Below are 27,136 nucleotides of genomic sequence, written 5' to 3'. Positions count from 1 at the left end.
AAGTACCCCGGCCCTAAGCCATGGAGCGCTTTAAAGGTGGTCACCAACACCTTGAAGCGCACCCGGAAGACCACCGGGAGCCAGTGCAGCTCGCGCAGGAGAGGTGTCACATGGGAGCGCCTCGTCGCCCCCATAATCCCCCGCGTGGCCGCGTTCTGGACCAGCTGGAGCCTCCGGGTGCACCCCAGGGAGAGCCCCATGTAGAGAGCGTTGCAGTAGTCCAGGCGGGAAGTGATGAGTGCCTGAGTGACTGTGCGTATGGAGTCCCGATCTAGAAAGGGGCGTAACTGGCATATCAGGCGGACCTGATAAAAAGCCCCCCTGGCCACGGCCGTCAAATGATCTTCTAAAGACAGCCGTGCGTCCAGGAGGACCCAAGTTACGAGCCCTCTCCGTGGGGGCGAGTGATTCGCCCCCAATAGCCAGCGATGGCGTCAGCTGGCTATATCAGGATGCCGGAAGTTCCCATCCTTGCCCCAGCTCCTGCTAACCTAGCAGTTCGAAAGCATGCAAATGCAAGTAGATAAATAGGTACCACTTTGGAAAGGTAACAGTGATCTGTGACATCATGCTGGCCACATGACCACTGAAATAGACACTACTGGCTCAATGGCCTTGAAACAGAGATCAGCATTACCCCCTATATTTGGCAATGACCAGCGGAGTAAAATCCCCAGGAACTTTTCTTTTGATATAATGGTCAATTCAGAATGAATATATATATACCTTCTCTCCTTCAGGACCAGGCAATCCACGGTCTCCCTAGAAGAGTAAAGAAATTTTTGCAAAAGGTAAAATGTAGGCAAAATGCATTTTATTTCCATAAAAAACATACCACAGCAATGACTTTATTGAGCTTTATATTCTCCTATTTTGCTCCATCAGAAAAATTCTGAATACAAACGAAACCGTTTTTTATATTAAAGATGGATCTGAAGAGAAATCCTAAATTACATTCTAGGCACTCTAGTTCATAAAAATTTCAGAGAACACATAAAAATCTGTCTGGATGCCACTAGTGCATTCGACTTCACTGTAAAATGATGGTAACTACATTAACAGGCCATGAATTGTTATATAAGAAATTAGAAAAATCAAATTATGTAATTCACACACATACAAGTTAGCCCTTGATTTGAAAATTCGATCCAAACCACTTGCATGCAATCTTCCATCATGAACAGGAATTTCATTCACAGCATTGCTCCACCCAAATCTTACCTTCTCTGCTGATGGCCCAAGTGCACCAGGCAGACCACGGTCTCCCTATTACAGGGGGGGGGGGGAATACCAAAATCAGGTATTGGAAGCATCAACAGGTACAAATAATTCATGAAGGGACAAAAACCATAGGTGTAAAATTAAAGATTTATTTGTAAGGACTCTCTAATCCCATCCAAATCAATTTCCTATGAAAGAAACAAACAAACAAACAAACGAACAGCTCCCCTTATCAGTGCATTAGGCTGAACCTTCTGCAGAAAATTTCCCCAGAAATGTGTATTATCAAAAGTAAAAACGAAATGAATATAACTGCCCACTGCCCATACAGGCAGAAGATCTGTGTGAACAATGCTTATCATTCAGTATAAATATTAGTGACATCAACAGTTGTGGTCACCTTTCTTATTTAGAAGTGTGGTATGGGCTTAGTCTTCCAAGTCTAAATGCAGCATTGGCATTTGAGCAACACTTACCTTGATCCCAGGTTCACCTGGAGGTCCTCTGGGGCCCTAAAGACAATAGTAAGAACATTTTTGTTTGGGGGATTATGAGCAATTTAATGCATATTGTTCTCTTGGGACCAATTTAGCTATTCATTTTTAAATTAAATTATTTAAAAAATGGGAAAAACAATGTACAGTAATAGTGAGTTTTGGTATTGGTTTACTGTCCATATTATTATTTAATTTGTTAATAAATTTGTTAAAGTTTATATAGCCACCTACCCACTAATGGAATTTTGGGCAGCAAACAAAAGGTAAAACATAATATATAATCAAACAATTAATATTTATTAATGCAGACAAATGAGTGCAACATAAGGAAATGACTCATGTTGTTCATCACTATATTACCAGCCATGGAAAAATGCTGAAAAATTAAAGTGCATCTTTGATTGGATTAGAAATATTTTAAAAGATAGGAAATTGCTTTTGTTGAAAAATTACCAGAACAACCAAAAGTTGGAAGTACCCTAAAATTAAGGCTAAATTAATTTAAATTTGCTCATTGTTTGTAATCTGTGTTAAATCTGAGAACAGTTGAATGCATAGTTTAGCAGACACTTATATTGGGCAGCAGTGATATAGAAAGATGCTGGAAGCAGATGATCACTTTTGTGACAATGACAAAGAGATAAATTTATATTGCTCAGGAGTACGTTAGCCACACCTGTATTTTTACTTAGAAAATCACCACATGGCTTCAGAGCTTCTTGAATTAGAAGCAAAACGTCTTCAAAGAAAAACCAAAACGTCCAGTTGCCTCTTGAAAAAAGCACCTTTGGGAGACCACATGGGTAGAAAATCTGTGTGGCCATTACTGGTAGGAGTCAATTTGATGGTACATATTCAATCAATCAATCAATCAATCAATCAATCAATCTCCAAAAATATTCAATGATTTGCTGTATCTCATCCACCCATCTTATCTTTTGTCTTCCCTTCTCTCTACTTACTTCGATCTTGCCAAACCTAGCTCCCTTTTCTAACTCATCAGCTACTTGTAGCACTTGCTAAAGAGCCAAATGCAACTACAAAAGGAAATATATGGATGTATCATGCCTTCTCGTCACTGCTAACCAGACCATTCCATTAAGCAAAGGACATGTCCAAATCAAAACCTATATGAATCCATAACCCAGGATCATTTTCTGTTATACAATCCTATACGGAATATGTACTAATAGAATCACCTAGAAGACACTGATTAATAACTCATTCAAGTTACTGATTTTGAACTGAAGAATACGGGATTTTAATTTCTGTCCTTGGATGTTCTCTCCATCCAGCCCTTTTAAAAAATCATGTTGAATAAACCTGCTTTGTCTCCAAGTAGCTGCGGTTTGGCTATGTGGAAAAAAGGGTTGTCCTACATTGATCTTATGATAATGTACTATTATTATCTAGGGAGCTTCCCACATAGCCAAACAGTTGGGCTCCTGAAAGCAGAGGATATCTTTAAGAAAACTTCTCAGGCAGGATTTTAAGAGCAGGACAAATTCATAACAAGAAAGATATCTCTCAGTAATTTAGGTAATGAATATTTTTGGATTTTAAAGATTAGACTCAATAACTTAATTTAATCATGAATGAATGAATGAATGAATGAATGAATGAATGAATACATGCACATATACGCCCCCGCACCCACACACATATGTATGTGTGTATAACATTCAGATCTTTAATATTGTCCTGATATGAAACAACACAAAATTTTAGGATAGTCCCATTTACAATGCCTTGAAGTGTTTCAATCTTGATCTATGACATGAGACATGAATACTTAAGGCCAATTCTAATTTGTTCAGAAATAGTCATGAATAGTACAATTGTGCAAGTTGAGGATCAAAGAGCACTCTCACAATGCATACCTATTTTCAGAGTTTGAAATCACATTTGGATAGGGCTAAATTTCCATCCTTTAATTTTATTTCCTGTTAAGACTAAGCTGGTCTTAGTCTGTGCTTATTATAATATACTTTGATAACCCATAAGGACCCTAGCTGCTTTCTTGAACTTAAATGGCAAGAAGCAATATTATTGAGCATCATGCACATACTGATGGAATTTGATTTCAAAGTTTCTGATTACATTCAATAATTTTTCACATAAATATTAATAACTAGGCAGTACAAGACCAGCCCAGTTTACTCGTTTAAGTTGAAATAGTTTCTGCTTGATAGGCTCTTAAAAACATGAAGAGAGAATGTTTTTCTCTAAAATCTCACCCGATCTCCAGGGTCTCCAGTACGTCCAGGCAGTCCAGGAAAACCTTCTTCTCCATCTCCCTTTAACATAAAGCAAAGCAGTGACCATTCATTATAAACTTAAGGAAGTTTGCTGGTTAAAAGCAGGAAGTGAACTCTACAGAATTCCAGATCAAATTAATTTTATCAGCACAATTCTGGATTCATACACTCAGTTACACAACCTCTGCAGGTAGTCCTTGACTAATGCCAAATGCTTAATAGCCATTCAAAGTTACGATGGACTCCTCAGAGTTACTTACAACCTGTTTTCAAAGTTATGACAGCCACACACCCCTATCGTCATGTGATCATATTTTGGGCACTTTGCAACCGGCTCACCTTTACGTCCATTTGCAGTGTCACACAGTCATCTGAACTGCCTTGCAATATTTTTTGCAAGTTTCCAGCATGTATTTCCAATTTTGGGCAAAAAACCACCCAATGGGTGGGAAAAAAACCAAGTCAAAAAATTGGGTCTGATCTCATGATGCTTCAATTTATGACCACAACAACTTACAACCACAATTCCAGGCTCAAATCTGATCGTAAGTTGAGGACTACTTCTAATCAGAAGCAGCAATATACAGTAGAAGGCTTCTATCTAGAATTTTGAATGGTATTCAATCCCCTCCCCCTCCAAAAAAACCCAAAAACAAATGGAGCATTTGGTTAATCTAGGCTCCATTCACCCTTTCAGTCAGTGAACAGATCCTTATCTTACCTTATCACCTTTTTGTCCAGGAGTTCCAGGAGGTCCCCTGGGCCCAGGATCTCCAGGAATACCCTGGGGAGTAAGGAAACAGAAGTAAACACAAAAGACCAAATTTTAATTCTTTACAATTAAGCAGTCATTTACTGGTTTTGTTCATTTTTTTAGGAGATTCAGATGTCCTCTCTTATGACAATACTTTTGTTTCAGACATATTATTATTTTCTAGACTTTAAGTTTTACAAATGTTCTCCAACAAATTTCTCAAGTATTAATAATATCTACATTCATAAATCCCACCTTTGCCTAAATGTTGTCCTATAGTCCCAAAGCTAAAACATGGCAAAGAATGTACTCACTGGAATACCAGGTTCTCCTGTGACCACATCCCCAGCACCTCCTGATCCAGGAGGGCCCTAGGAAGAAAGTAAAGGTGAGCTCTGGATCTCTGCATTTCTCCAATTTCACATAAATGAAATAAAGCACATTAAAAGGGTACAGGAATGCAAAGAAAGAAGGAACCAAATCCTAAAGGGATAGAGGAAAAAAGTAGCAGGAGAGAAAAATCTACTAGAAGGTGGCGGGGGGGGGGGAATACCCAGGGAGGGAACCATAGAAGAAGCAGGAGGGTGGAGCAGAGTGAAAAGGGCGAAGCATCCAGAAGAGAAGACAGACTTACATAAAGAGGACTGTGAACAGGGTTTTTATATATTTTGTGCCTGGCCAAATCCCTCACAGCTGTTAATTTGGGAACTTTGCATCGCTCCAAATGTGCTCACAGATACCCCAAAACCAAAGTTACTACGACTCTTTGTTTCCTTTTGTTGCTTTCCTGAAGCACACTGCACTCTTCATGCTCACTTTCACTCAGAGTAGCGCTGTTCTGTCACATTTACTTAGAAGTAACATTTCCAGATTTTTGGGGAACTTCCTCCCAGGAAGTCAGGACAGAGAAATGAATCTTACATTCTGACTGGAAGTCCTTGTTGGTCTATTATATGGCTGTTTAGCAACTGAATTACTGACTGATTTCTCAGCAAAAGCAGAGCAGGCAGGGAAAAGGAAGGATCACTTACTCGCTCACCTCGGTCGCCCTTCTCGCCCTGTAAATAAAATTATAGTATATGTAAGCATATCCATTAGGCTCAGCAGAGAAACAAATTGTGAGAAAGCACAAATATTGGGTAAGAGGAAATAGTGACTATACAATACAGACTATACAATACAGTGAATATGTAATTTTAAAGTTTATGCAAAAAGTATGACAAAAAGATATGCTTCAGATATAGTCTAAACCAAGTTATTCTTGTTATATAATAGAGTCAGGGTCTATTATTATTTTCTTAAGTTTCCAAAATTATTGACACTTGGTTGTTCAACTGTCTATCACCTTACACATGAAGATAATGGACATGGATGTAGTGAAAAGCAATATATGGGATTGGGAGACATATGAAGCAGTTCCAAGTTTACTGGAAGTATCCCGACATAGGAGAAATGTTCCTGTTTCAAAATGCCTTCAGTTAAGTCAGAACACCTGTTTAAAAATAAGCACTGTAACTCTATGAATCGTATGGAGGCCAATTCCAGAGGTATTGCATACCTGTTCAAGAAGGAGAAGGAAGGTTAAAGACAAGGGTGATAGTTGCTACTTTGCCAGTTTGCTAACAGGGCACTATTAATGGACTTGAAGGCAGGTGCACAAAGGGACTTTATGAGCATACAGATGGGACTGCATAGCTTGACTTCATATTCAGAAATGAGCATGGATAGTTTCAATTGTTAAAGTAGACAATCACTGCAAGGAGAGGAAGTTGTACCTTGATAGAAATGCCAGCAGGCCCTGCTGGCCCACGAGGTCCTGGTAGCCCAGGATCCCCTACAAGACCCCGGAGGCCTGGAATTCCTGGGCTTCCCTTCAGACAGAAAGAAAAAAGACACTTAGTAAGAACTGGCTTCCCTTTGGTACTCAGCCAAAGGAGCAGGTATAAAGTTAGGCCTGCAACACATCAAGTTAGGTATGCAACACATACACACATCTACGGAAGTGAAACATGAAGGGAAAACAGTGGGATTTATGACGAAGTAAATATCCATAGGATTGCTGCGCATGTTTCAAAGTGAGACCAAAGTGGTGAAATAGCCATAGGATGCTGTAAAGAAATATTTCTGTGTGGCAAATGACACATACATGAGGACCTCATGAAGGTTAAGATAGTTCCTCCCCCCCACCCATCCATTTCCATGGGAATCCTGTTTTCAGTTTCTTTTTCTTCCATCTCCCTCCTATTTGCCTATAGGGCAAAGTTGGCTGAGGAATTCTGGGAGTTGAAGTCCACAAGTCTTAAAGTTGCCAAGATTGGAGACCCCTGCTGTAGGGTGTTACTTACTGGATTGCCAGGCTCTCCCTTTAGGCCAGGAAGGCCTCTTCCTCCATTCAATGGTATTCCAGGCTCCCCCTGACCAAGACAAAAGTTTAATGTTATCTTATCATAGTACAGTTTAGGAATTAAACAAGAACCTATCTAGGATGTCAAGAGGAGCATGGAAATATCTTTATAAGCATAAACTGAAGAGATCACAAAGTGTGACTCACAGTTGATATTTACCAGGACTTTTCCTTATGCTGAGTGTTAACAGAAGAATTGCATGAAAAAGAGAAATTAGATGGGATGGTGCAGAAACTCTAACAGCCTACTACTGTTAATCGCTTTACAATAAAAATGAGATTTTTTTAAATATAAGAGGGTTGGAGCTAAGAGTAGATAGGTGCGCTCTGTATTTTAGAGAACTCCCAAATGAGGGATCAGAGTCACACAGTTTTGTTTAGATTAAATGTGATAATTTGTATGAAAACCAATATCAGTGAAATATCAGGTTGTAAACAGAGATGTGTTGATAAAAGCAAAGCTCTCTATTTGCTTTTTGATGAAGCCTTTCTGATGGGAGATTTCAGCTGAGTGTGTAAAGTATTCTCAGCTTTCTTTCTTCTGCTCACCCACATTTATTCCCATTTGAGTGTAATCATCGCCAGGTAATTATCTCCATTCTGAAGTTATGATGGCAGAACAACTGTTACTTTCAGACAGATGCTCCCTTTTTATCATTAGGATTCCATATCAGCAACTTTGATGCTGTAGTACTGCTTAGGAGGAGTGACCAGAGAAGCTAGGGCAGGGGTCTGCAACCTGCGGCTCTGGAGCCACATGTGGCTCTTTCATCCCTCTGCTGTGGCTCCGTCACTCAAAATATGCGTCACAACAGCCAATGTGCGACACCCGCCAGCACGTGATTTATTGAGCTTCTCAGCCCATCCTTTTTTTTTCAGAGTTCAAAATGTTTTTGTTGCATGCAGAAATAAAAATTTGTTTTCTCTGTAGCAGTTCATTGATTTCATAAATGCAACACGCTATAGTTTTTTTATACATAGCATAAAGGTAAAAAAATGATATATGCAGTATTATCTTCATTTTAGATGTCAAAATGATTTTGTGGCTCCTGGTGTTTTCTTTTCTGTAGGAAACGAGTCCAAATGGCTCTTTGAGTGTTTAAGGTTGCTGGGCTAGGGTATACATTACATGGAAATGTTACATATCCTACCACAACAAATAAACTCTATATCAATGATGGCAAACCAATGGCACGCAGAGCCAACTCTCTGGGCACACGAGCCGTTGCTCGTTGTTCTTCCGGGTTCTGGTGCGCCGGCCACCTGGTCTTCACACATGCGGGAACACCGGAAACTGGAAGAACAGCCGCCCGGTGTGCATATGCAAGCCGGGCGGCTACTCTTCCAGTTTCCGGCACGTGCATGCGTACAACCAGCTGGTTTTCGTGCATGCATGTGTGCCAGAAACCAGAAGACCAGGTGGGCAGGGGGCATGCGCTGGAAACCGGAAGAGCAGCCACCCGGCACACACATGCGCACCAGGTGGCTGATCTTCTGGTTTCTGGCACGTGTGCGCACAAGCTCCCGTTTCGGCACTTGGTGCCGAAAAGGTTCACCAACATTGCTCTATATGATCCTTTTCCCAGTCAAACTCTCAAAGATCCACTTACCGGCTCACCTTTCTCTCCTCTTGGCCCAATTAGCCCACGCTCCCCCTGAAAGGCAAAAAGATAAGGAGTAAATGGCTCTTCACTTGGAAACAAAGAGTTTAATGGCAAATATTATCTTTACTTACTTGGTTTCCTCTGAGACCAGGAAGGCCAGGGCTGCCCTATGAAGAGAAGTGGAGAGAAGGGGAAAAAAATTGAATAGGACTTGTTTTCCTATGGTGGGAATAAGAAAAGAGAGGTGAAGAGTAAGATAAAGCAATACATTTGAAAATAAATCCTAGATCTAAATAAAATAGGCTAGCATTCAATATGGTTAGAACATGAACTTAGAACTGGGTACATGAAGTATCTCAGTTATAGGTAAATCACCAGATCTACATTGTGATCTTGGGGAATTACACAAATGGGGGACCAATATAATGTACAGATGGGCAGAAACACTCATAAAACCAGAGGCTCCTTGCCTTTGTGTTCGGCACCAGTATATTTTTCTGTCCCAAGCAGAGATTCATATCCTTTTTTCTTTCTTTTTGGCACTCGATTCATCAGAACGATGAATGGGGCTTGAATTTTTGCACTTGCACCACCTTTAAAATAGTACAGAGTTGTACTGGTGGAGAAGTCACAATACTATGTCAAACCAAAATGCTTAACTACATAAGGCTTCACAACCACCTTTCAGTTCTAGAAAGTTTTATTTCTGCTTAAGAACAAAACTGCATGCTTCACTGTGACCATGAAGAAAAAATTGTTCAGTAAAAAAAGTATGTATTTCAAAAGTTCCAACTTATGGTGGCAGGCACTATCACAATTACAGCAAAGCATTAGGGACATATAGGAATGTGTTTGTATGCAACTATACATGGCAAAATGTTAAAAAGGTTAATTACCGGCTGACCAGGAGAACCTGGGCTGCCAGGAAGACCAGGATTCCCTGGTGTTCCATCTGCTCCTGAAAATCCCTAGAAGAAAATAGAAACATTAAGGACACATCTTTGCAGAAATTATTTACATTTAAGAATCAAAAGCACAGCTATGAAAACACAGATAGGATTTCAGCTTTCTCTAAATTCCAACTGTCTTCATCATGTGATCTGAAGATAAGAGTTGAACAAATCCAGAATGGGCCAGATAGGAGACGGTTGCAAAGATATCTAATGAAAATGATGACGATGCCAAAATGTCAGGTACATCAATGTAGTTGAGCATACAACACAAATTATTTACTGATGCCATTTTGTATCAGTATGCAAAATATTACAAGCATGAAATTTACATTATTTGCACAATGCATCCCCATAGAAGGCTGGAAAATTGGGTTCACAATTCAGAACTTGACTCATATCCATTATCAAATAATGGCTTAACAAATCTTTACAGAGTTATAACTTTCCTCCAACTTACTGTAGAATGTATTTTATATTTATGTATATGCTTACCAAATTTGGTTTAATGTCATCAAGTCATAATGTCATCACATGGCAAATGGGTTCTAATTCCCATAAAGCTACTCCTGTTTCAGTGCTATATGCTATAACTTCATACTTTGGGCAGGGACTCACAATTGAAGGCTTTCTTATATAAAAGCAATATTACAAACAGAAAGTTAATACGTCAGAAAAATGTGTTGCAGCTTCGTCTTCTCATTTTCCTCTAAAAGTTTACTTAAGTTAATGTAAATTTAGTCACGTAAGCCTTCAACTGTAATTGGAAGTATTAAAGACACAGACACGAAGGGTTAGGGTACAGTAAATTCAAAGCTGTTTTTGTTTGTGGATCATCTTCATTAATCCAAAATTTCTTGTTTCAGAGAAATATAGAAATATGTTAGAAGATTTGCAGCAAGCATAACCAACACCTATCATTCCAATAATTGTTTAGTTCTTAGGACCCAAAAACAGAAGACATAGACTTTATAGCACACCAATCTGATTCAGGTCCCAGATTTACACCAAATCTGTAAAATAAACCTGATTGCAACTGGAGTTCCTCTAAGAAAATTAATCTATGGCTGCAACCAAAAATGCCACTCTTCACATAATGGAAGACTGCTACTCACCAAGCCACCAATGAGATCCAAACCACTTTGTCCCCAAGCAGACGCAGATGAACAGCAAAGAGAGAGAGAATTTCAGAAGAGATAATTCCAGATGACTCAGGCAAGAGAACTACACCACACATTATAAGAGAAGGCAGAAAGCTTCAAAAATGGTTTATCAGTAGAGGTACTCTTAAGCTTAAAATGGATAAAATGCATATAATGGAATTCACTGATTGTTGATGCAAAACTTGATAAAGGATGATAGAGAAGAGGATCAAGGAAAGTTTCTCCTTTTAAAGAGGAAAGTCTGTAAAATTCATCTCTTTCATTCAGGCTACTGTACATTTGTGCTGTGAGAACTCACCCTCTCTCCTTTTTCACCCCGCCTCTCAATAGTGTCACCTGGGGGACCCCGAGGTCCCACTGGACCTGGAGGACCTGGGATCCCATTGCGTCCCTAGGGGGAAAAAATAATCATTTTGTTTTATAATTGGGTACACTCTATTTCTTATAGCTGGATTCCTTTACTTAGTTCCCCATATCCTTCATGGATATATCCTTTTATAAAATGAAGGAACAGCAGCAGTACGAATCTCAAGGGGAGAAGGTGAAGGGGGGGTCCAAAATTTAATTAATTAATTCAGTTTGCTTGTGATCAGATAAGTGAGACAATATTCTTACAGCAAAATCCCTCTTCTATGTGCTCTGTAGTTTCTTGGCATTGAAATGACTATCATTTTAAATATCATAATTATTGGCTGCTAAATTAAATTATTTTTTCACATCTCTCATAACAGGCCTCTAAGATTTAGGAAGATTATTCTGTGTTGTGGGGAGGTTATATACAATACCCATAGATTTCTTTGATTTTCTGATTAACACTCCAAATGGCGAATGTATGAACACAGATTCTGATAAAGAATGACTTCAAAGAAGGACTGAAATTTCCAATCAATCTGTTCAGAAGAAATTTCAGAGTTTTGTTTGTGTGTTTGTATCTCTATGTCTGTCTGTCTGTCTGTCTGTCTGTCTGTCTGTCTGTCTGTCTGTCTATCTATCTCATATATACAGAGAGATTGATTTCCTATAGGAGACTATAGGTATGTTCATATATGTTTCAGGACTGTTCCATTTTAGGTAATGTTAAATCCCATTTTATCAGATGTATATGTCCTATTTGTAAAAGCAAATGGATATGAAAAAAAATTGGTGTTTTTTTTAAAGAAATGGTATAACATAATGCACCAACATTATACATAATGTATAACGTACAAATACCATTGTCTCTAAATATAAAGTAACAGAGACTCTGCCTAAGGATGATACGGAATGGAACTAAAAAAATATGTTCTTGGATAGCAACACAATCAACTCAAAAATCCTCCTTGAAAAATCATGTAATTTGGAAACATTTAGCCTTGGAAAAAAGACTTCTGCAGCCATTGGTTTATACATGGTTTGATGAAAGACAAATTAACTGCAAAGGAGTTTGAGGAAATGGAGTAGGCCAGAAATTTCTAGAAAGCTAACTATTATTTCAAGAGCTCTTTCCAGTTTTATTATCTTGTAATGTTTTGGAGTCTTCAAATCTTTCCTCTGTGATAAATGTTGAACCAGTGAGATTAAATAAATTATTAAATCATCTAACTAATCTCAATTTTTTAAAAAACTTACTTTATTTAAGGCTTCTGGTGATTTGAATGAAATAGAAACTCTTTGAAATTCTGAAAGAGGTTCTGCCAATGATTTTAATCATGTTTGTTGCCCCCGACAAAAGAGTCAAATCAAACTAAGAGAGCTCAAGAAACAGGACCAAACCTCCTCCATATCACATGTTAGACTTGTTCTCAAGAAGGCCAAACATTACCGGATTTCCAGAAGGGCCAGGATTTCCCACTTGTCCTCTCTGTCCCTGCAAAATTATTGATAGATAAATGGTCAATTCCCAAGGAATGATCTATATTTTTCCCTTAAAAGAATCCGAAATACCTCCTTCTACAATAAATCTCAGATACTCACAGGCTCACCTGGCTCACCCTTCTCACCCTGTAGGAAAAGATACAATAGTAGGCTTGATTATATGAACTTCAGATACCTCAAATATATTTAATTAATTGTTTTAAAATAGGAATATGTGGGAAGTCTATATCTCTCTTCCCCAGCTACCAAAGAGAGTTTGGCGATCATGCTACAGAAAGAAGATGCTACTGAACCAATTTAGAAAAGCAATCTTCCCTGATGTCCTTCTCTTTTCCTCTTATCTAGATTGGCCCATTTAAGTTTCCTTGGTTGAGTAGCTATGTTTTCCTTTAGCTCTTTTTGAGTATCTATTAGAATTGGATTCTTTCTACACTACACTACATTAATTACAGTAATAAAGAAAAATACATTAACATCTCACCCTCCCCTTAAGACCTCTAAAGGTCAGATGATGTCAACATCCAGGTTGTGAGACACTTTTAAGGCAATGAGACACCAAAAGGGGAGATGCAATAGAGGATTGCATTTCACAGGAAACCATTATGGATTTTAATGAAGACAAGGACCACTTTATTCTCTGCTTTACTTTTAAGTTTATGAGGTTTGAGTAATCTTCTAATAATACCATGGGGAGGAATTGTGAATAACTGTTAAAAGTTCTTTTTCTTTTCAGGCATGTCTATATTTTAGAACAAAAGTTTAGTGCTTGTATTTTATATTGGGAATTTGAGACAGATTGGAGATTTTATTGATGCTGTGGCCCTAAAAGTGAATTCAAAGTGTTGGTATTAATTTCTAAAGCTTTACATAGTTCAAGATTGCAATATCTGGTGGAATATTTTTTCCTATTTCTGCCCATAACCTGAGATCATTTTTGGAGGTCCTGTTTCAGGTGCATTTTCAGGATGAGGTATGGAAAATAGCATGTGTCAATTTTGAATGGATATTCTCTCTTACTGCCACTTTTATTACATTATAGATTTAATGTCATACTTTAATTGCTATATTTAATATTTTAATCATTTAGAATGTTATTTGGTCACATTGCAATCTATTACAAGCTGCCCTAGTAAAATCCTGGCAGTTTACACATTATTGAAAATAGTTAGTGTTCAATAAATAGTCTTAACCATAGAATATTCTTTTTAAAAAAATATTTTAAAAATATTCTTTTAATAATACTGCATAAATAAAACAAGTTGGGGCAACCTGGCCATAAGAGGAATTTCTCCCATTTTTACAAATGACCCTGACTTTTTTTTCTTGGTTTTTAATCTTCATCTTTCCTTTGCCACCTGAGAGAACAAATACTGTTTATGAGTAGAAATCTTGTGAAGCATAATTGTCAGTGACTTACCTTAGGGCACTGCACAGTACAGACGTCTGGTCTAGACTGAAAAAAATCCCAAAGAATAAAAAGGTGAGTGTTAAGATAGTTACAATGCAAACATTTACATGTTAGAGCAGTGATGGCTAACCTTTTTGTTGTCACGTGTCAAAGATGAGTGCACGCACACACCCATAATGCAATGTGTGCACGCCCCCTGCATGCGCCCCATGCATGCATCCTCCCCTGCCTGCTACCCGCCACCCCCCTCCCCCCCACAGGAGCGGCAGAGATCCGAAAACCAGCTGGCCAGTGGGAGGCGCACGCACACGCATGGTGAGACTGAACTGGGGCGATGGCTCACATGCCCGCAGAATGGGCTCTGTGTGCCACAGGCTCACCATCACGGTGTTAGAGGCTTGGCTTTAGACTCAGGTCATGCGCTAAGTAATATTGTATTTTGGAGTTCATGGAAATATAAAAGAAACTGGTTTTTTGGGGGCAGGGAAGACCACAAAGTCTCTTGCTGAATTCTTTAAGGGCTCCAGTACAAAACAGACACATCCACCAGATCCATTTCCTTTCTCTCACACATGGATCTTCAGGAGGACTAGAGGGAAAAAAAAGACTAAAACCTTTCTGTGCACAGCTCATTTTAACTAAGTCCCTATTACCATAGGTGGCAAGAAAACTTTATCAAGGAAAGGTAAGGCATATAGGGAGGTTTTAATCCTGTCTCGGTATACCACCACCCTGACTACTATGGTTGCTTTTGAAAGGGAGTCCCTGCTAATCTGAAGATGACCGATCAGATGAGTGGATTGGAGTGGTCAGTAAGCCTTGATAAGTGACCTTGATAAGCCACCTGTTTAGTGCAATTGTGAAGAGGCGAAGAGAAAGTTGCTTCATCAGAAACTACAGGGAGCAGGACAGTGGTAAAGTACTTTTTACACTTTGGCAGGACATGATATGCACCAGTAATGTCAAACTCAAGGCCCAGGGGCTGTTTCCAGCCCACGGGGTGCTTAGATTTGGCCCACAGGGCTGCCCTGGAAACAGTGAAAAACTTGCCCGTGGTGCCTCTGTCGGTGAAAATGGACCTTGGGAGGGCCGCGTGCAGCCCTCCTGAGCTCCGTTTTCGCTGGCAGAGGGTTGCAGGAGGCTGTAGCAGTCAAAAACGAAGCTCGGGAGCCCGATTTCTCTGGCAGAGCGCTCGGGTGCCCCAGACACAAATGATGTCAAACTGGCCACACCCACTCTGGCCTCTCAAGGTCAAACACAACCCTGATGCAGCCCTCAATGAAACTGAGTTTGACACCCCTGATATGCACAGTAACTGGATCAAAGGTAAAGGTTATTATACAAAGCAGGAATTCCACTTGTTGTATATCTATCTATTTTCATCTTGTAGAAGAAATTCTGGACATAATGCAAAGCATAGAAAGCCATTGTGCTTTCCTCCTTCAACATTTCTTCTATAGCATGATTGCTATCTGAATGCCAGAGGCCATTGCTTTTCCATACCAATTGTCTCATTTACCTTCTCCACCGCTGGATCTATTGCTAGGAAAACTGCAGGCAATTATTTCCTCTGCTGCATGAGCAGTGCCTTACCCCATCTACCATGGATGATCTGCAGAGGGCACTGGCAAGCCCCATTTCCACCTCTGACAGGCTGTTTGAGTCTCGCACAAAGAAAACGTTACGTGATTCTTCACTGGTTACAAGGCGACGCAGTTGTTCACGATCGGCTCCTTCCATCCCCACTGCTAGAATCTGGATTCCTGCAAGGTCCACAAAAGGGAAACTTAGAAGAGATCCTCCATGTTAATTATTCATTGGAGATTGTGCAGTCCAGGTGAAGAAACTAAGGACACAAGTAGCTCAGCTGATATTCTAAAGGTAAATTTCAGCCAGGGCTACTCAAAGTGTACCAAAGCAACTTAAAAGATACCTGGAGGGGGGATCCTATTTTTTCAGCCCAGTCAAATGACAGACTGCTCAGTTAGAACCCAAAGTTGCTTTTTCAAGAGGCAACTGGACTTTCTGGTTTTTCTTTGAAGATGTTTCGCTTCTCATCCAAGAAGCTTCTTCAGCTCTGATTAATTCTTCAGAGCTGAAGAAGCTTCTTGGATGAGAAGCAAAACTTCTTCAAAGAAAAACCAGAAAGTCCAGTTGCCTCTTGAAAAAGCACCTTTGGGACAACCCTGACCTGGATGACTGAGAATCTCTATAGACACTCATACCTTTGTCACTTCCCTATTGGACTACTGCAATGCATTCTATAAGAGGCTGCTCTTGAAAAGCATCTGGAAACTATAGGAAGATTCTTGTTAGAGAGCAGCAGCTACAAGAAATGCTTCTCTTATGTTTGTTGCATTCCAGACATGAGGGATAGATGACTTACCAGCAGCTTTGATTTCCCTGGCCGGCCCAGTGGCATCATCACTGGATGACCCATCTGCCAATATCACTAAGGTTCCTGGAACGCCAGATCTTCGCCCTGCAGTGGGGCTCAGCATGTAGCTCTTCACAAAATTAATGGCTGCTCCTTCATAGAAAAAGTAACAACAGATATGCATCCAGAGAAACACACACACTGTAGTAAGAGCACTAGTGATATATTGCTCATTTCAAGTTTTCATCAGCAATTTCTGTGAATATTGACATCATGGTCACAGGTAGAATTTCAAAAGAAACAGGATTGCTTCTTTCTCTTCCTGCTGAGTTCTTTGAACAAGGAACTAACAGCTCCCTCCCTGTTTCTTGAATCAAAGGAATGGGTGACTCCTTACCTATGGCATTGCCTCTAGGTTCCTCATAGCGCAGTGAGCGAATGTGCTGCAGGACACTTGCTAAGTCATTGGAACGATTAAGCAGGAGTAAAGGGAGGCCTCGATAGCTGTACATTGCAATGCCCACCTGGAGTAGGCAGAAGAGAAAAAAGAAATGCGATAAAAGCAGAATCTAAAGATGAAGTAGCATGCAGCCAAATTCCCCATTTTAGGAACAGAGAGAAACCAGGAGTGATATTCATTTACTTCTCAGCTGTCTAAGATAGGCAAGATTAGGAAACAAGAGTTGCTAGTAACCTTGGAATGTATTTTAATGCAATTAGGCTACTGCACCAGAAATGTGAAAGCCCACCAAACCAGTGGTGAAATCCAAATTTTTTTACTATTGGTTCTGTGGGCGTGGCTTGGTGGGCATGGTGTAGTTTGGTGGGCGTGGCAGAGGAAGGATACTGCAAAATCTCCATTCCCACCCCACTCCTGTGGGAAGGATATTGCAAAACCTCCATTCCCACACCACTCTGGAACCAGCCAGAGGTGGTATTTGCCGGTTCTCCGAATTACTCAAAATTTCCGCTACCGGTTCTCCAGAACCTCTCAGAACCTGCTGGATTTCACCCCTGCACCAAACCCCCAATCTACTTCAAATTATACTATTACAATGAAGGTGATGCAGTTTTGAGCTTCTTTCTCATGCTTACTACCTTCCCAGAAACTCAAGTATCTTTTTTGTAATTGCTCAGTATTCTTCTCTCCTTTCTCTCTGAATCCCAATGTTTCATCCCAGAACTGGATCCCATCCCTGTCATATCCCTGCAGGATCAAAGTTTTGATTCACAGCTATTTGGATGGCCAAATAAAACACCACCACATGGAGGTTACAGAACATATCTTTATCAAATTTTATCTTTTGTCACCTTACTGACAAAACTATAGATTTGCAATGATAGAATGAAAATCAACAAGGTTATAATTGGGTTCACTTCACCCAATTAAAATAACTCTCAATGTCTTTGTGCATGTGAATCAAACAAGAACAAAAGCACTGCAAAATCTTGATGATGTAGATTACCCGGGTAGTTTCAGGGCCTGGATGAAGAATGGATATAATGTTGGAGAGGAAGCTCTGCACAACCTCTGCATTGAAGGCTTTGTCTCGAGTTGTATGTACAAGAAAAATGACATCACGCTGGGCATCTGGACAGACTGCAGGGTGGAATGTTTCAGAAAGAGTCAGAATGGCATCAAATGGATTGGGAATATAAACTAAAGGTCTGATTTTCCCTTCCTCTACCCCCACCCCAAATGCAAATAATAACTGAAGAGATTTAACTTCCTGTGTAGCTGCTTGTAATTCTCAACCGGAACCTTTCTAAATCAATTCTATTTTATTTTTAAATATTGCAATATTTTAAAACATTTGTTCCAAATGGCTTGCCATATGAAACTGAAAGATCTAGCTAAATCTACTCAAACAACATTGAACCAAGGGAGTACCATATAATCTCTCTGTAAACAGGCCAAGGAATATACAAATCAGGAAATCCAAAATGTAAGGTCTAAAATAGGATCATCATTGTTAAAAACAAACACCCCAGGACTCCCTCTCAAAAATAGGACTTCACCCTTTTCTCCCACCAAATATTAAGTGAATTGACCAGCAACTTGCAAGCAAGAGGCTCTAGAGACCCATTGGTGTCCATGGCAAACTACTGTGATGCCAAAATGATAGCATGCTGTGAAGAATTCAACAAATGTTATTATTTACTTGCGGATGAGCTTCTGACACAAGTATGTAATTTATAGCACCTGGTTGATCACACATGCTTTGTTATTTGTCCTCTTGAATGGATACCTTGGTAAAGACATTCTTCCATAAAGCAAAACCTCACCTATCTGGTGAGAAATAGAAACCTCAGCACCGGAGATGCTCCCAAACAGTGGGCGAATCATAAAGGCGTATTGCTCCCCAAAATGCAACCCAGACACTTGGTAGGATGTTTCTGATGCAGGCAATGTTCTTTGTGCCTCTTCTCCCTCTGAAACAAAGGAGAAACATGATAGAGGATTAACACAGAGAATTTTACACAGGGCTAATAATGCAGATAGTGTGTCTCACAATATATTGGCTTGTACGCTTGTTAATTGGTCACAATACTGCTCTATTACATTGCTGCTATGGGAGCCTTCATTCTCATGGTCTTTTGGAAGCTGGTAAAAACCTGACACTTCTGGACCTTTGGGGATTGATTAGGGAGTCATTAGCACCAGAGATTTTTGTATGATTTGTTAATATCCTTTATTTAGTATTAATATCTGCAAACTATCTAGAGTCTGAATGGATTGAGGAAGTGGAAGAAACTGTATAAATAAAGAAACCCAGTATTTTATTTGATACCTGCTTATATCACATAAGTTTAAGAGCAGTAGTGGCGCAGTGGTTAGAGTGCAATACTGCAGGCTACTTCAGTTGACTGCCGGCTACCAGCAGTTCGGCAGTTTGAATCTCATCGGCTCAAGGTTGACTCAAACTTCCATCCTTCCAAGGTCGGAAAAATGAGGACCAAGATTGTTGGGGGCAGTATGCTGACTCTGTAAACTGTTTAGAGGGGGTTGTAAAGCATTGTGAAGCAGTATATAAGTGCTATTGCTATATCTAAGCATAAGGTCTTAGGGGTAAGGTCTTTTCCCTCATAACAACAATCCTTAAGAGTAGATTAGTCTGAGAAAGAGTGACATGTGTAAAGTCACCTCGCAAGCTTCCATTACTGAGTGGAAACTAAAATTTGGGTTTCCCCATTCCTAGCCCAATACTTTGACCACTACTCCACAAAAAGTTGTGAAGGGAAATCAGAGCTCCTATATGACTGAACTCCTGGAGGAAAGGTGTGATGTATATCAAACATAGGCCCAACCTCTTGGAGATTTCCATGTGAGAAGATAGCCAGAAGCCCCAGGAACTGGAGTCCAGGACAATGTTAGAGAATCCTTTTGAGAATCTGTCACCTGGAAATTGGCCACTCGGCCCACAGCTGCTGAAAAAATAAAAGTAAATATGGGACAGGTAGTTTGGTCCTTGATAGTTGAAAGAAAAATCTAGAGAAGCTCTTCATAGGAACTCACACTGACGACCACAGAGAGTAGATGTCACACTTGTGATCTATTGTAACCTTACAAGGTTTAATGGGATGATTTCATTTGAAAGTAAATGGCCCAAATCACCCCATAATAGCTGCTCCAAGAAAAAAAAACCTGGGATTTTTTAGCTAGTCCTTGACTTACAAAATATAATTGGAACCAGAATTTCCATCACAAAGCATGGCAATTATTAAGTGAGTTGCACCTGATTTTATAACCATTTTTTGCCATGGTCGTTAAACGGATCAGTGCAGTTGTTAAGTGAATCACATGGTTGTTAAGTAACTCTGGCTTTCCCTACTGAGTTTGTTTACTGGAAGCTGGCTGGGAAATGGTGATGGCATGAGTCAGGACACTGCAACCGTCATAAATGCATGCTAGTTGCCAAGCACCCAAATTTTGATCACATGACTGTAAGGGATGCTACAATGCATTATGCATCTCTTAAATATGATAACTGGTTACAAGGCAGTTTTTTCAGTGCCATTGTAACTTTGAAATATTACTAAACTAATGGTTGTAAGTTGAGGGCTACCTCTACCTAATGCTTTGCTTCAGCTGCTTCTTTGGCCCTTCAGAGGTCTTTTGTGCACACACAGTGCAGAAGTCACTTTCTTTGAAGCAGATTGCCCTGTCATGATGCTTGTGAGGCTGAGTACATCCCTGCCAATGTTTTAAGCATAAATGAAAGTTCATACTATTTCTGATGCTTAAAGCAGATTGCTGAGGTGGAGTGCATAAGCATTTTACAGATCTGGTATTTATATACCAGAGATGAGTAGTATATAATACAGCTATATGCAAAACTAGTGTTATTGTCTGTGACACATTGACTTGAATATTATACAGAGAAAAGCAGTTCTGTACATAAAAACCAAAGCAATAAATTAGAGATAATTTATACTGTCATAGTTGAAAAAAAATGTCCACTGTTGAAACTCTGCTTTTTGAAGTACGTTCTTATCTGCTTTATCTGCTTTTTGAACTATCTTCTTATATGCTCTATAGACAAGTGTGGAAGAAACAGCCTAATAGCAACATTCTGGTGTAGCACCCTTATTTGGGAGTTTTCCTTCTAAAAGGTTAGACTAATATCTAGAAAAGCTACTCATGCTTTTATTTATGCTTCACTTCAGTTTTAGATTATACATTTTGCTTTGTGTGATGTTTCAACCTTTTTTTAAAGGACAATAAACTGTTCTTTAAAATTGTTTTTTAAAGGATGGGTTTTTTTAGTTTTAAGTTTAAAAATGGAGCTGCAACAGCCAATGGAATTACATATCACAAAAGATGAGAGATTCAAATATCTACTGATCTTTGGCAATATTACAGAAGATCCTTACAATTACATATCAAATACAAATATAATTTCTCTAATCTGCATGAAAGAACAACAAAACTCTAAAGCAGGTCTCTTAGCTGCAAGAAAACACAACAATGCTTTCCCCAGAAGTAGAGGCCAACAGGGGCCATTAATGAAAACCAATAAACCAGATAGAATTGGTTTATCTCTGTCTGGTCTCTAATTCTTCTTACATATGAAATTTACATTCTATATTTAACTAGAGGCTACTCTAGCAACTTTTGTGCTATAGACTTCTATCTCTGGATAACAGAGAGTTGGGTTACCAGTGGTGGCAACAATGGCCACAGCTTCGCTCTCCCGGTTGCCACTCAGACTTGTGATGCGGATGTCGTAGCGCCCTCCTGGCTGCAGATCTTCAATGACATAGGTATTAATATGGGCTGGCAACAGCTGACTCCTCTCAGGCCCACCTGTCCCATGTAAGAGAGCTAGTTAATTTATTGGATAATGGGTGCCAATAATAGAGGAGGTGTATACATATAGGAAAGTATATATAGGAACATATATATAGGAAGCGTTGATCACCTGCAGGGCGCCAGGTGAGCCGATAGCCTGTGCTCCCCTGTGCTGGGCTCCATTCTAGTCGAATATGGGTTACCGAGGAGTCAGTCACACGCAGGTTTCCAACCGGTTGAATTGGGATTGCCGCTAAAAGGAAAGGTATGATGATTAACAATGGAAAAGAAGCCAGGAAGTCTGATCTTTAACAATGAGAAAAAGATACTCTAGGAAGATGAAACATTATGAAACATAGATAAGATTTATGTCTTCGGTTTGAGATAAAAAAAATTGTTTTTCCACTTTCAGTTTTGTTTTGTTTTTAATTTGATTTATATGCCGCCCTTCTCCGGAGACTCAGGGCGGCTTACAATGCGTTAAGCATTGAGGTATGAGGTAAAAAAAAATTTTTTCACTTTAACTTTAGATGATTATTCACTTCATGAATAATCACTGAAATATTACCCAATAATACCTGAATAATCAATTATGTGATGGGATGATGTATCTGGAAAATATTTTCAGAAAAATAAATTCTTTCTTTAGAAAAAATTCTATGGGGTTCTTTGATTCTGAGGATATCTTTACAGAAAATATAATGATCAATTAATGAGGGAGAATTGAGTTTTCTGAATCTGGAGCTATATATTGTCACATATTAAATACTGGAAGCCAAACAATTGGTGTTAATTTTCCAATTTGGGCAAGTTTGGAATATCTATCTATCTATCTATCTATCTATCTATCTATCTATCTATCTATCTATCATCTATCATCTATCTCAACGTTGGTTAAATGGATAGTATTAGGATCTAAACACACTAAAACTCTAGTATGCCTGGAAACAATTATGTTAGTTGAAAAGTTATGGAATGGAATGTCCAATAAAAAGATTTGACCCTTTTCCCATGCTAAATTGACATTATGGGGAAATTGAACTTTAAAAATTGGGGAAAAACTGGAGATATGAAAAAAATGGGTGGAAGCTAAGATTTGAAGCAATTGATAGATAAAAATGAATTTTTAATATATGCTGTGTTGAAAGATAAATAAATTAAAACATTCCAGAGGCAGAACCTCCTTTATTCATAGTTTGTGCACTCAGAGAACTTCTCTAAGGATGACAAGTGCAGGAACAATACAATGTAGAGTGTTAAATACCAGTAGAAAGTGCCACATAATTTCCCTCCAAATCTTAGCAAAGAAACCAAAGCATAATACAACTAAAATTAGTAAGATTAGTAAGAATCTGACACACAAATAAGGATGAATAAGTCTTACGTGTTGTGACAGTAATAGACACAGGATTTCCTTCACGATTCCCAATCAGTGCTGTGACTTTTACAGTGTAGCTGACTCCTCCTTCCAGGTTTTCTAAATCAAAGGAATTAACGTTTCCCATGACCAGTTTGCTGCTCTCAGGTCCACCTTTAAAAGAAGAGAATGTGACTTTGCTAGTGAAAAAGACGACCAAAGCCATGCAAGATTATTGTAACCCACACAAATAAGTATAAAGTTTGATCACAGCAACAAGAAGCCTCTCTTTTTCCTAATTCTACATTTCCTTTCAGTAAACAAGAAAATCTCCAACTTCAGCCTCAAAAGATCTGTGTTTTTGATTTATGACTGCTTTGTTTTTCACTCCTAGAACTAAGATGCGCAAATTAAGTCTGCACTGTAAAAGGCATTCAGAATGTGTGTGTGTTTGTGTGTGTGTGTGTGTGTGTATTCAGGTTGCTTTTAACATTCATAGGGATTTTTTTTAAAAAAATACTTAAATCTTCATTTTCTTAATAAAACTGTGATGTCAGTTATTAGCTATCAAATCCATGGCTTGTACTGTATATTTTTCCCCTCTAAATCCAATTGCATAGTTGTGATAATATAATAATTATTTTGTTGTAAAATATAGAATACTTATAATTATGTAACATGTAATAATTAAGTCGTTGTAATAATGAATTAATGTATATTAAAAGTATGTGTTTGCAAGATTTTTTTAAAAGTTGCTTGAGCATTCCCTGCTTCCATTCCCAAGCCCATTTTAGGACATTTTAACAGTATATTTCACTTGATCCATCATTGAGATTAAAACTACCATCAGTGTGCTGATAATATATCAGGCTGCACCAATGGATAACCTCTCCCAGGGACTATAAGTGGTTATGAAAATAAGGAGACTCTACAGGTCAACAGCAAACAAGTATTTTCTTCAAGAGGCTCACAACTTCTCACAATTAATGCGAGGAAACCAGAAACAGAAGATCAATAAACTTTGGCAGCTTCCTTACCACTACGCTGGTTCCATACCACTCGATATGCTGTAGCCCCTGGGACCCCAATCCAAGAGATGCGTATCACATTTCCCCTGGATTCAAGGACTCTGAGGCTGGTGACTGTTCCCACTGGATCAAAGCCTTCAAGGTAAAGAACAAAAAAAGAATGATTGGTAATAGGATTCTCAAGGTGTAGTAAAAAGGGCAGAGAGATATGCATTGACTCATCTGCAACTACAACTGGTCTCACCTGTTGTAACTGAGGTGGTAGCTGAGCTCCCTTCTCTGCTACCAACTAAGGCTGAAACCTCAATGAAATAGACAGTTCCAGGTCTCAAACCATCAATGGTGTAGGAGTTTATATCAGCTGGTAGGAGTCGAGAGATCGCTTGACCTGGAAGGGAAAAGGTGTGTTCAAGATGGAGGCAACAGATTACTCACACAAGGAAGAAAACAGTGAATTATTAATCTTAAAACCACCAGAGAGTGGTGCCAAAATCAGCCAATGCTTCCAGGCTAAAAAACAATCTGGAATTCAATCACCCTTTTGCATTTTAAACTGTCATTCTTTGATCAGAATTTGATCAGAATCGTGGAGAAAATGTGCACTAAAATCCCTTGATTAGCAGAAATTATAGCAAACATTGTTTCATGTTTGTTGGGCTATATGCTGCCTTGAGCTTCTGAAGAATAGGTGGAATATAACAAATAAAATAAATAATATGTATACTTTATTAACCCATTTCTTCCTTTATTTGAGTTTGTAGGAATACAAAACATGCATGTTGAAGAAATGAAAATATCTGCAACATGCATGTTTCTGGAAAATTTGCTGAAATGTTTGCCAAGAATAAACTTGTACTTCAAAAATTCAAAAGTTGTAAAAAAAAAAACAAAATAGGTGCATATTTGCTGTGGGTATCTGCTTACTCAAATCTGGCAACTAAGAAACCAGGATTTTCACATCTAACTAGCAATCTATACATGCTCCAAAAACATTATATGGGAGGCTAAATGTAAATAATTATGTTTGCAACATAATTTGCAAGATGCAAATTTCATGGATAAAGCATCTCATTGGGCAAAAAAGAGTTCCATGTGCATATAAGAGGAAACAAGGAGGGAAATGCTGCTGTCTTAAGGAATGCAAACAAAAAAGCAGAATGGAAAGAAAAAAGAATCAACACATGGCCAGCAACAGGGTGATGGATAGTATATTACATAATACATTTCCTGATCTGAGAGATGAAATCACAGCTAATATACTCCAGTCCCCAGAGTTTCCTGTTAGCTAATTAATTTTAGTCCTGACAGATTCAATAATGAAAATCAGATCACAAGAAGATACAAAACACAGATGCCTAACTTTTAATTTCTTTTCTGCTATCATACACAACAGGAAATCATTAGAAGATTTTGTTCATGAAATTCAATGCTCTGTGATTGTTTTTATCAGTACATTAACTTCATTTTCAAAATGTCAACTGAAAATGAAATATTAACTATTTTACCTGATACAAACATATCAACTAGGTAGACTATATCAAGATACAAAATCATTTCTTCGTTGGCTACTACAATAAAGACAAGAAGGCATAGAAGGGAATATTCTTTTACATACTCTGAATATAAACTATTATATTGTACTTCAATGGAACGTGTACAGTTTAAGACTACAGGACTAAAATACCAAGGCTGTTGCCTCTTTATAATAAAATGTATTTCACAGATTGCTAGAGGATAACTAAACTTTGAGGACAAAATATCCAATTTAATTTTTCTATCTGAGGTTTTGTTGCATTTTATAATCCCCCAATTTATTCAGAACTGACAGAGATGAAGCAAAAATTATCTATGTATCATCTCAATTTCTTGGATGCTATCTCTCAGGGTGTGGAGAAGAAGGAGGACGAAGGGGACTGATGAAATCTTTCAATTTTATATCTTCTAAGAAACAATGAGATAATGTTAAAATATGCCACACACTGTGCAAGCAACAGAAACAGATATTTTGGCATTCAGAAAAGTAGCAAGCTGAAATTGAGCTGGCCTTCTCTAATAGGAGTGCAAGTTTGTCCTAGAAAAATGTTATTATTTTCTTGTAATTATTCATATTAAAGTAAAATATATATTTAATCTTATGTATATTAAGGCTGGGTAGTATTTTGAATCTGAAGCAGAAAAAATTGCTTTGGAGCATATAGCAACTATTAGCAGCTCCTTAAACCAAAAACATCTTCCATAGGGTGGCCTATAGCTATGGAGAGAAGCTATTTTGTCCAAGGAAACGATGCAGTTGCTATAAAAAGTTGTTGGCATGTCCTATATAAGCATCCCTGCTCATTCTAGAACGAACACACACAGTTGCACACACACTAAGCCAAGAAAAATAACTCCAAATTGGATTTGGCCCATCTGTGAGTATATATGGTACTATCTATATATTCCTAGTCTATTTGTGAATAAGCCCATATGCAGATAAGCTGCTCTCAAATTTTTAACCAGCTGTGCCACCTGTGGAAAATTGTGACAATTAAAACGATATGAAAACTTTGAGGGTTGGCTTATCTCCAGATGGCACATTTTTCACAGTATTTTAATTAAAAATATGAGTTGAGTTGGCTTATCTTCAGATGGGCTTATACACAATATTAATATATACCGTGTGTATGTGTATAAAATCTATTATATACTTAAAAAATTTTCAAAGGAAAAAGTCACTAATCCTGTTTTAACTTGTTTTGCATTGGGACAACAATCCAGTCTGTGCTTATGAATGCTTATGAAATATTTTAATGTTAAGAAGAGCCTTTTGCTTAGCGCTGACAACTAACTGCCTAAATAGTTCTGAACTGCAAAGAGATTAGCTTGCTCAGAGACACAGATAAACTCTAGCATTTTATCAGATTACTAGTGTTTCCTCTTCTAAAATTATTTGGTTTTGGCAAAGTTTTAAAAGCTTATTGGCTTAATC

General features: G+C 38.5%; 1 protein-coding gene across 4 annotated transcripts in view; it reads right to left on the bottom strand.

Moving 5' to 3' along the window:
* The window catches only part of COL7A1 (collagen type VII alpha 1 chain), a 125,072-nt gene that overhangs the window by 70,552 nt on the left and 27,384 nt on the right, over positions 1-27,136 (bottom strand). For 2 of the 4 annotated variants that reach the window (XM_034431483.3, XM_034431482.3), the window contains exons 20-46: positions 24,413-24,556; positions 24,178-24,303; positions 23,168-23,314; positions 21,914-22,036; positions 21,652-21,798; positions 19,800-19,919; positions 18,777-18,923; positions 17,957-18,090; positions 16,888-17,014; positions 16,500-16,643; positions 15,707-15,876; positions 14,123-14,158; positions 12,805-12,831; positions 12,653-12,697; positions 11,150-11,242; positions 9,635-9,706; positions 8,870-8,905; positions 8,745-8,789; positions 7,076-7,144; positions 6,506-6,601; positions 5,762-5,788; positions 5,045-5,101; positions 4,698-4,760; positions 3,956-4,015; positions 1,698-1,733; positions 1,222-1,266; positions 727-762 (exon numbers count right to left, since the gene is read on the bottom strand). In XM_034431483.3, the coding sequence (XP_034287374.2) occupies positions 727-762; positions 1,222-1,266; positions 1,698-1,733; positions 3,956-4,015; positions 4,698-4,760; positions 5,045-5,101; positions 5,762-5,788; positions 6,506-6,601; positions 7,076-7,144; positions 8,745-8,789; positions 8,870-8,905; positions 9,635-9,706; positions 11,150-11,242; positions 12,653-12,697; positions 12,805-12,831; positions 14,123-14,158; positions 15,707-15,876; positions 16,500-16,643; positions 16,888-17,014; positions 17,957-18,090; positions 18,777-18,923; positions 19,800-19,919; positions 21,652-21,798; positions 21,914-22,036; positions 23,168-23,314; positions 24,178-24,303; positions 24,413-24,556 (2,372 nt within the window). The remainder of the gene's footprint in view (positions 1-726; positions 763-1,221; positions 1,267-1,697; positions 1,734-3,955; positions 4,016-4,697; positions 4,761-5,044; positions 5,102-5,761; positions 5,789-6,505; positions 6,602-7,075; positions 7,145-8,744; positions 8,790-8,869; positions 8,906-9,634; positions 9,707-11,149; positions 11,243-12,652; positions 12,698-12,804; positions 12,832-14,122; positions 14,159-15,706; positions 15,877-16,499; positions 16,644-16,887; positions 17,015-17,956; positions 18,091-18,776; positions 18,924-19,799; positions 19,920-21,651; positions 21,799-21,913; positions 22,037-23,167; positions 23,315-24,177; positions 24,304-24,412; positions 24,557-27,136) is intronic. The other 2 variants (XM_087883725.1, XM_034431484.3) reach the window with 1 other exon arrangement.

This window comes from Pantherophis guttatus, chromosome 2, assembly GCF_059756535.1.
Source record: "Pantherophis guttatus breed Tessera chromosome 2, ASM5975653v1, whole genome shotgun sequence".
Classification (NCBI taxonomy): Eukaryota; Metazoa; Chordata; class Lepidosauria; order Squamata; family Colubridae; genus Pantherophis; species Pantherophis guttatus.
The sequence above is the reverse complement of the archived record's forward strand: the minus strand, read 5'-3'. Positions and strand labels throughout refer to the sequence as shown.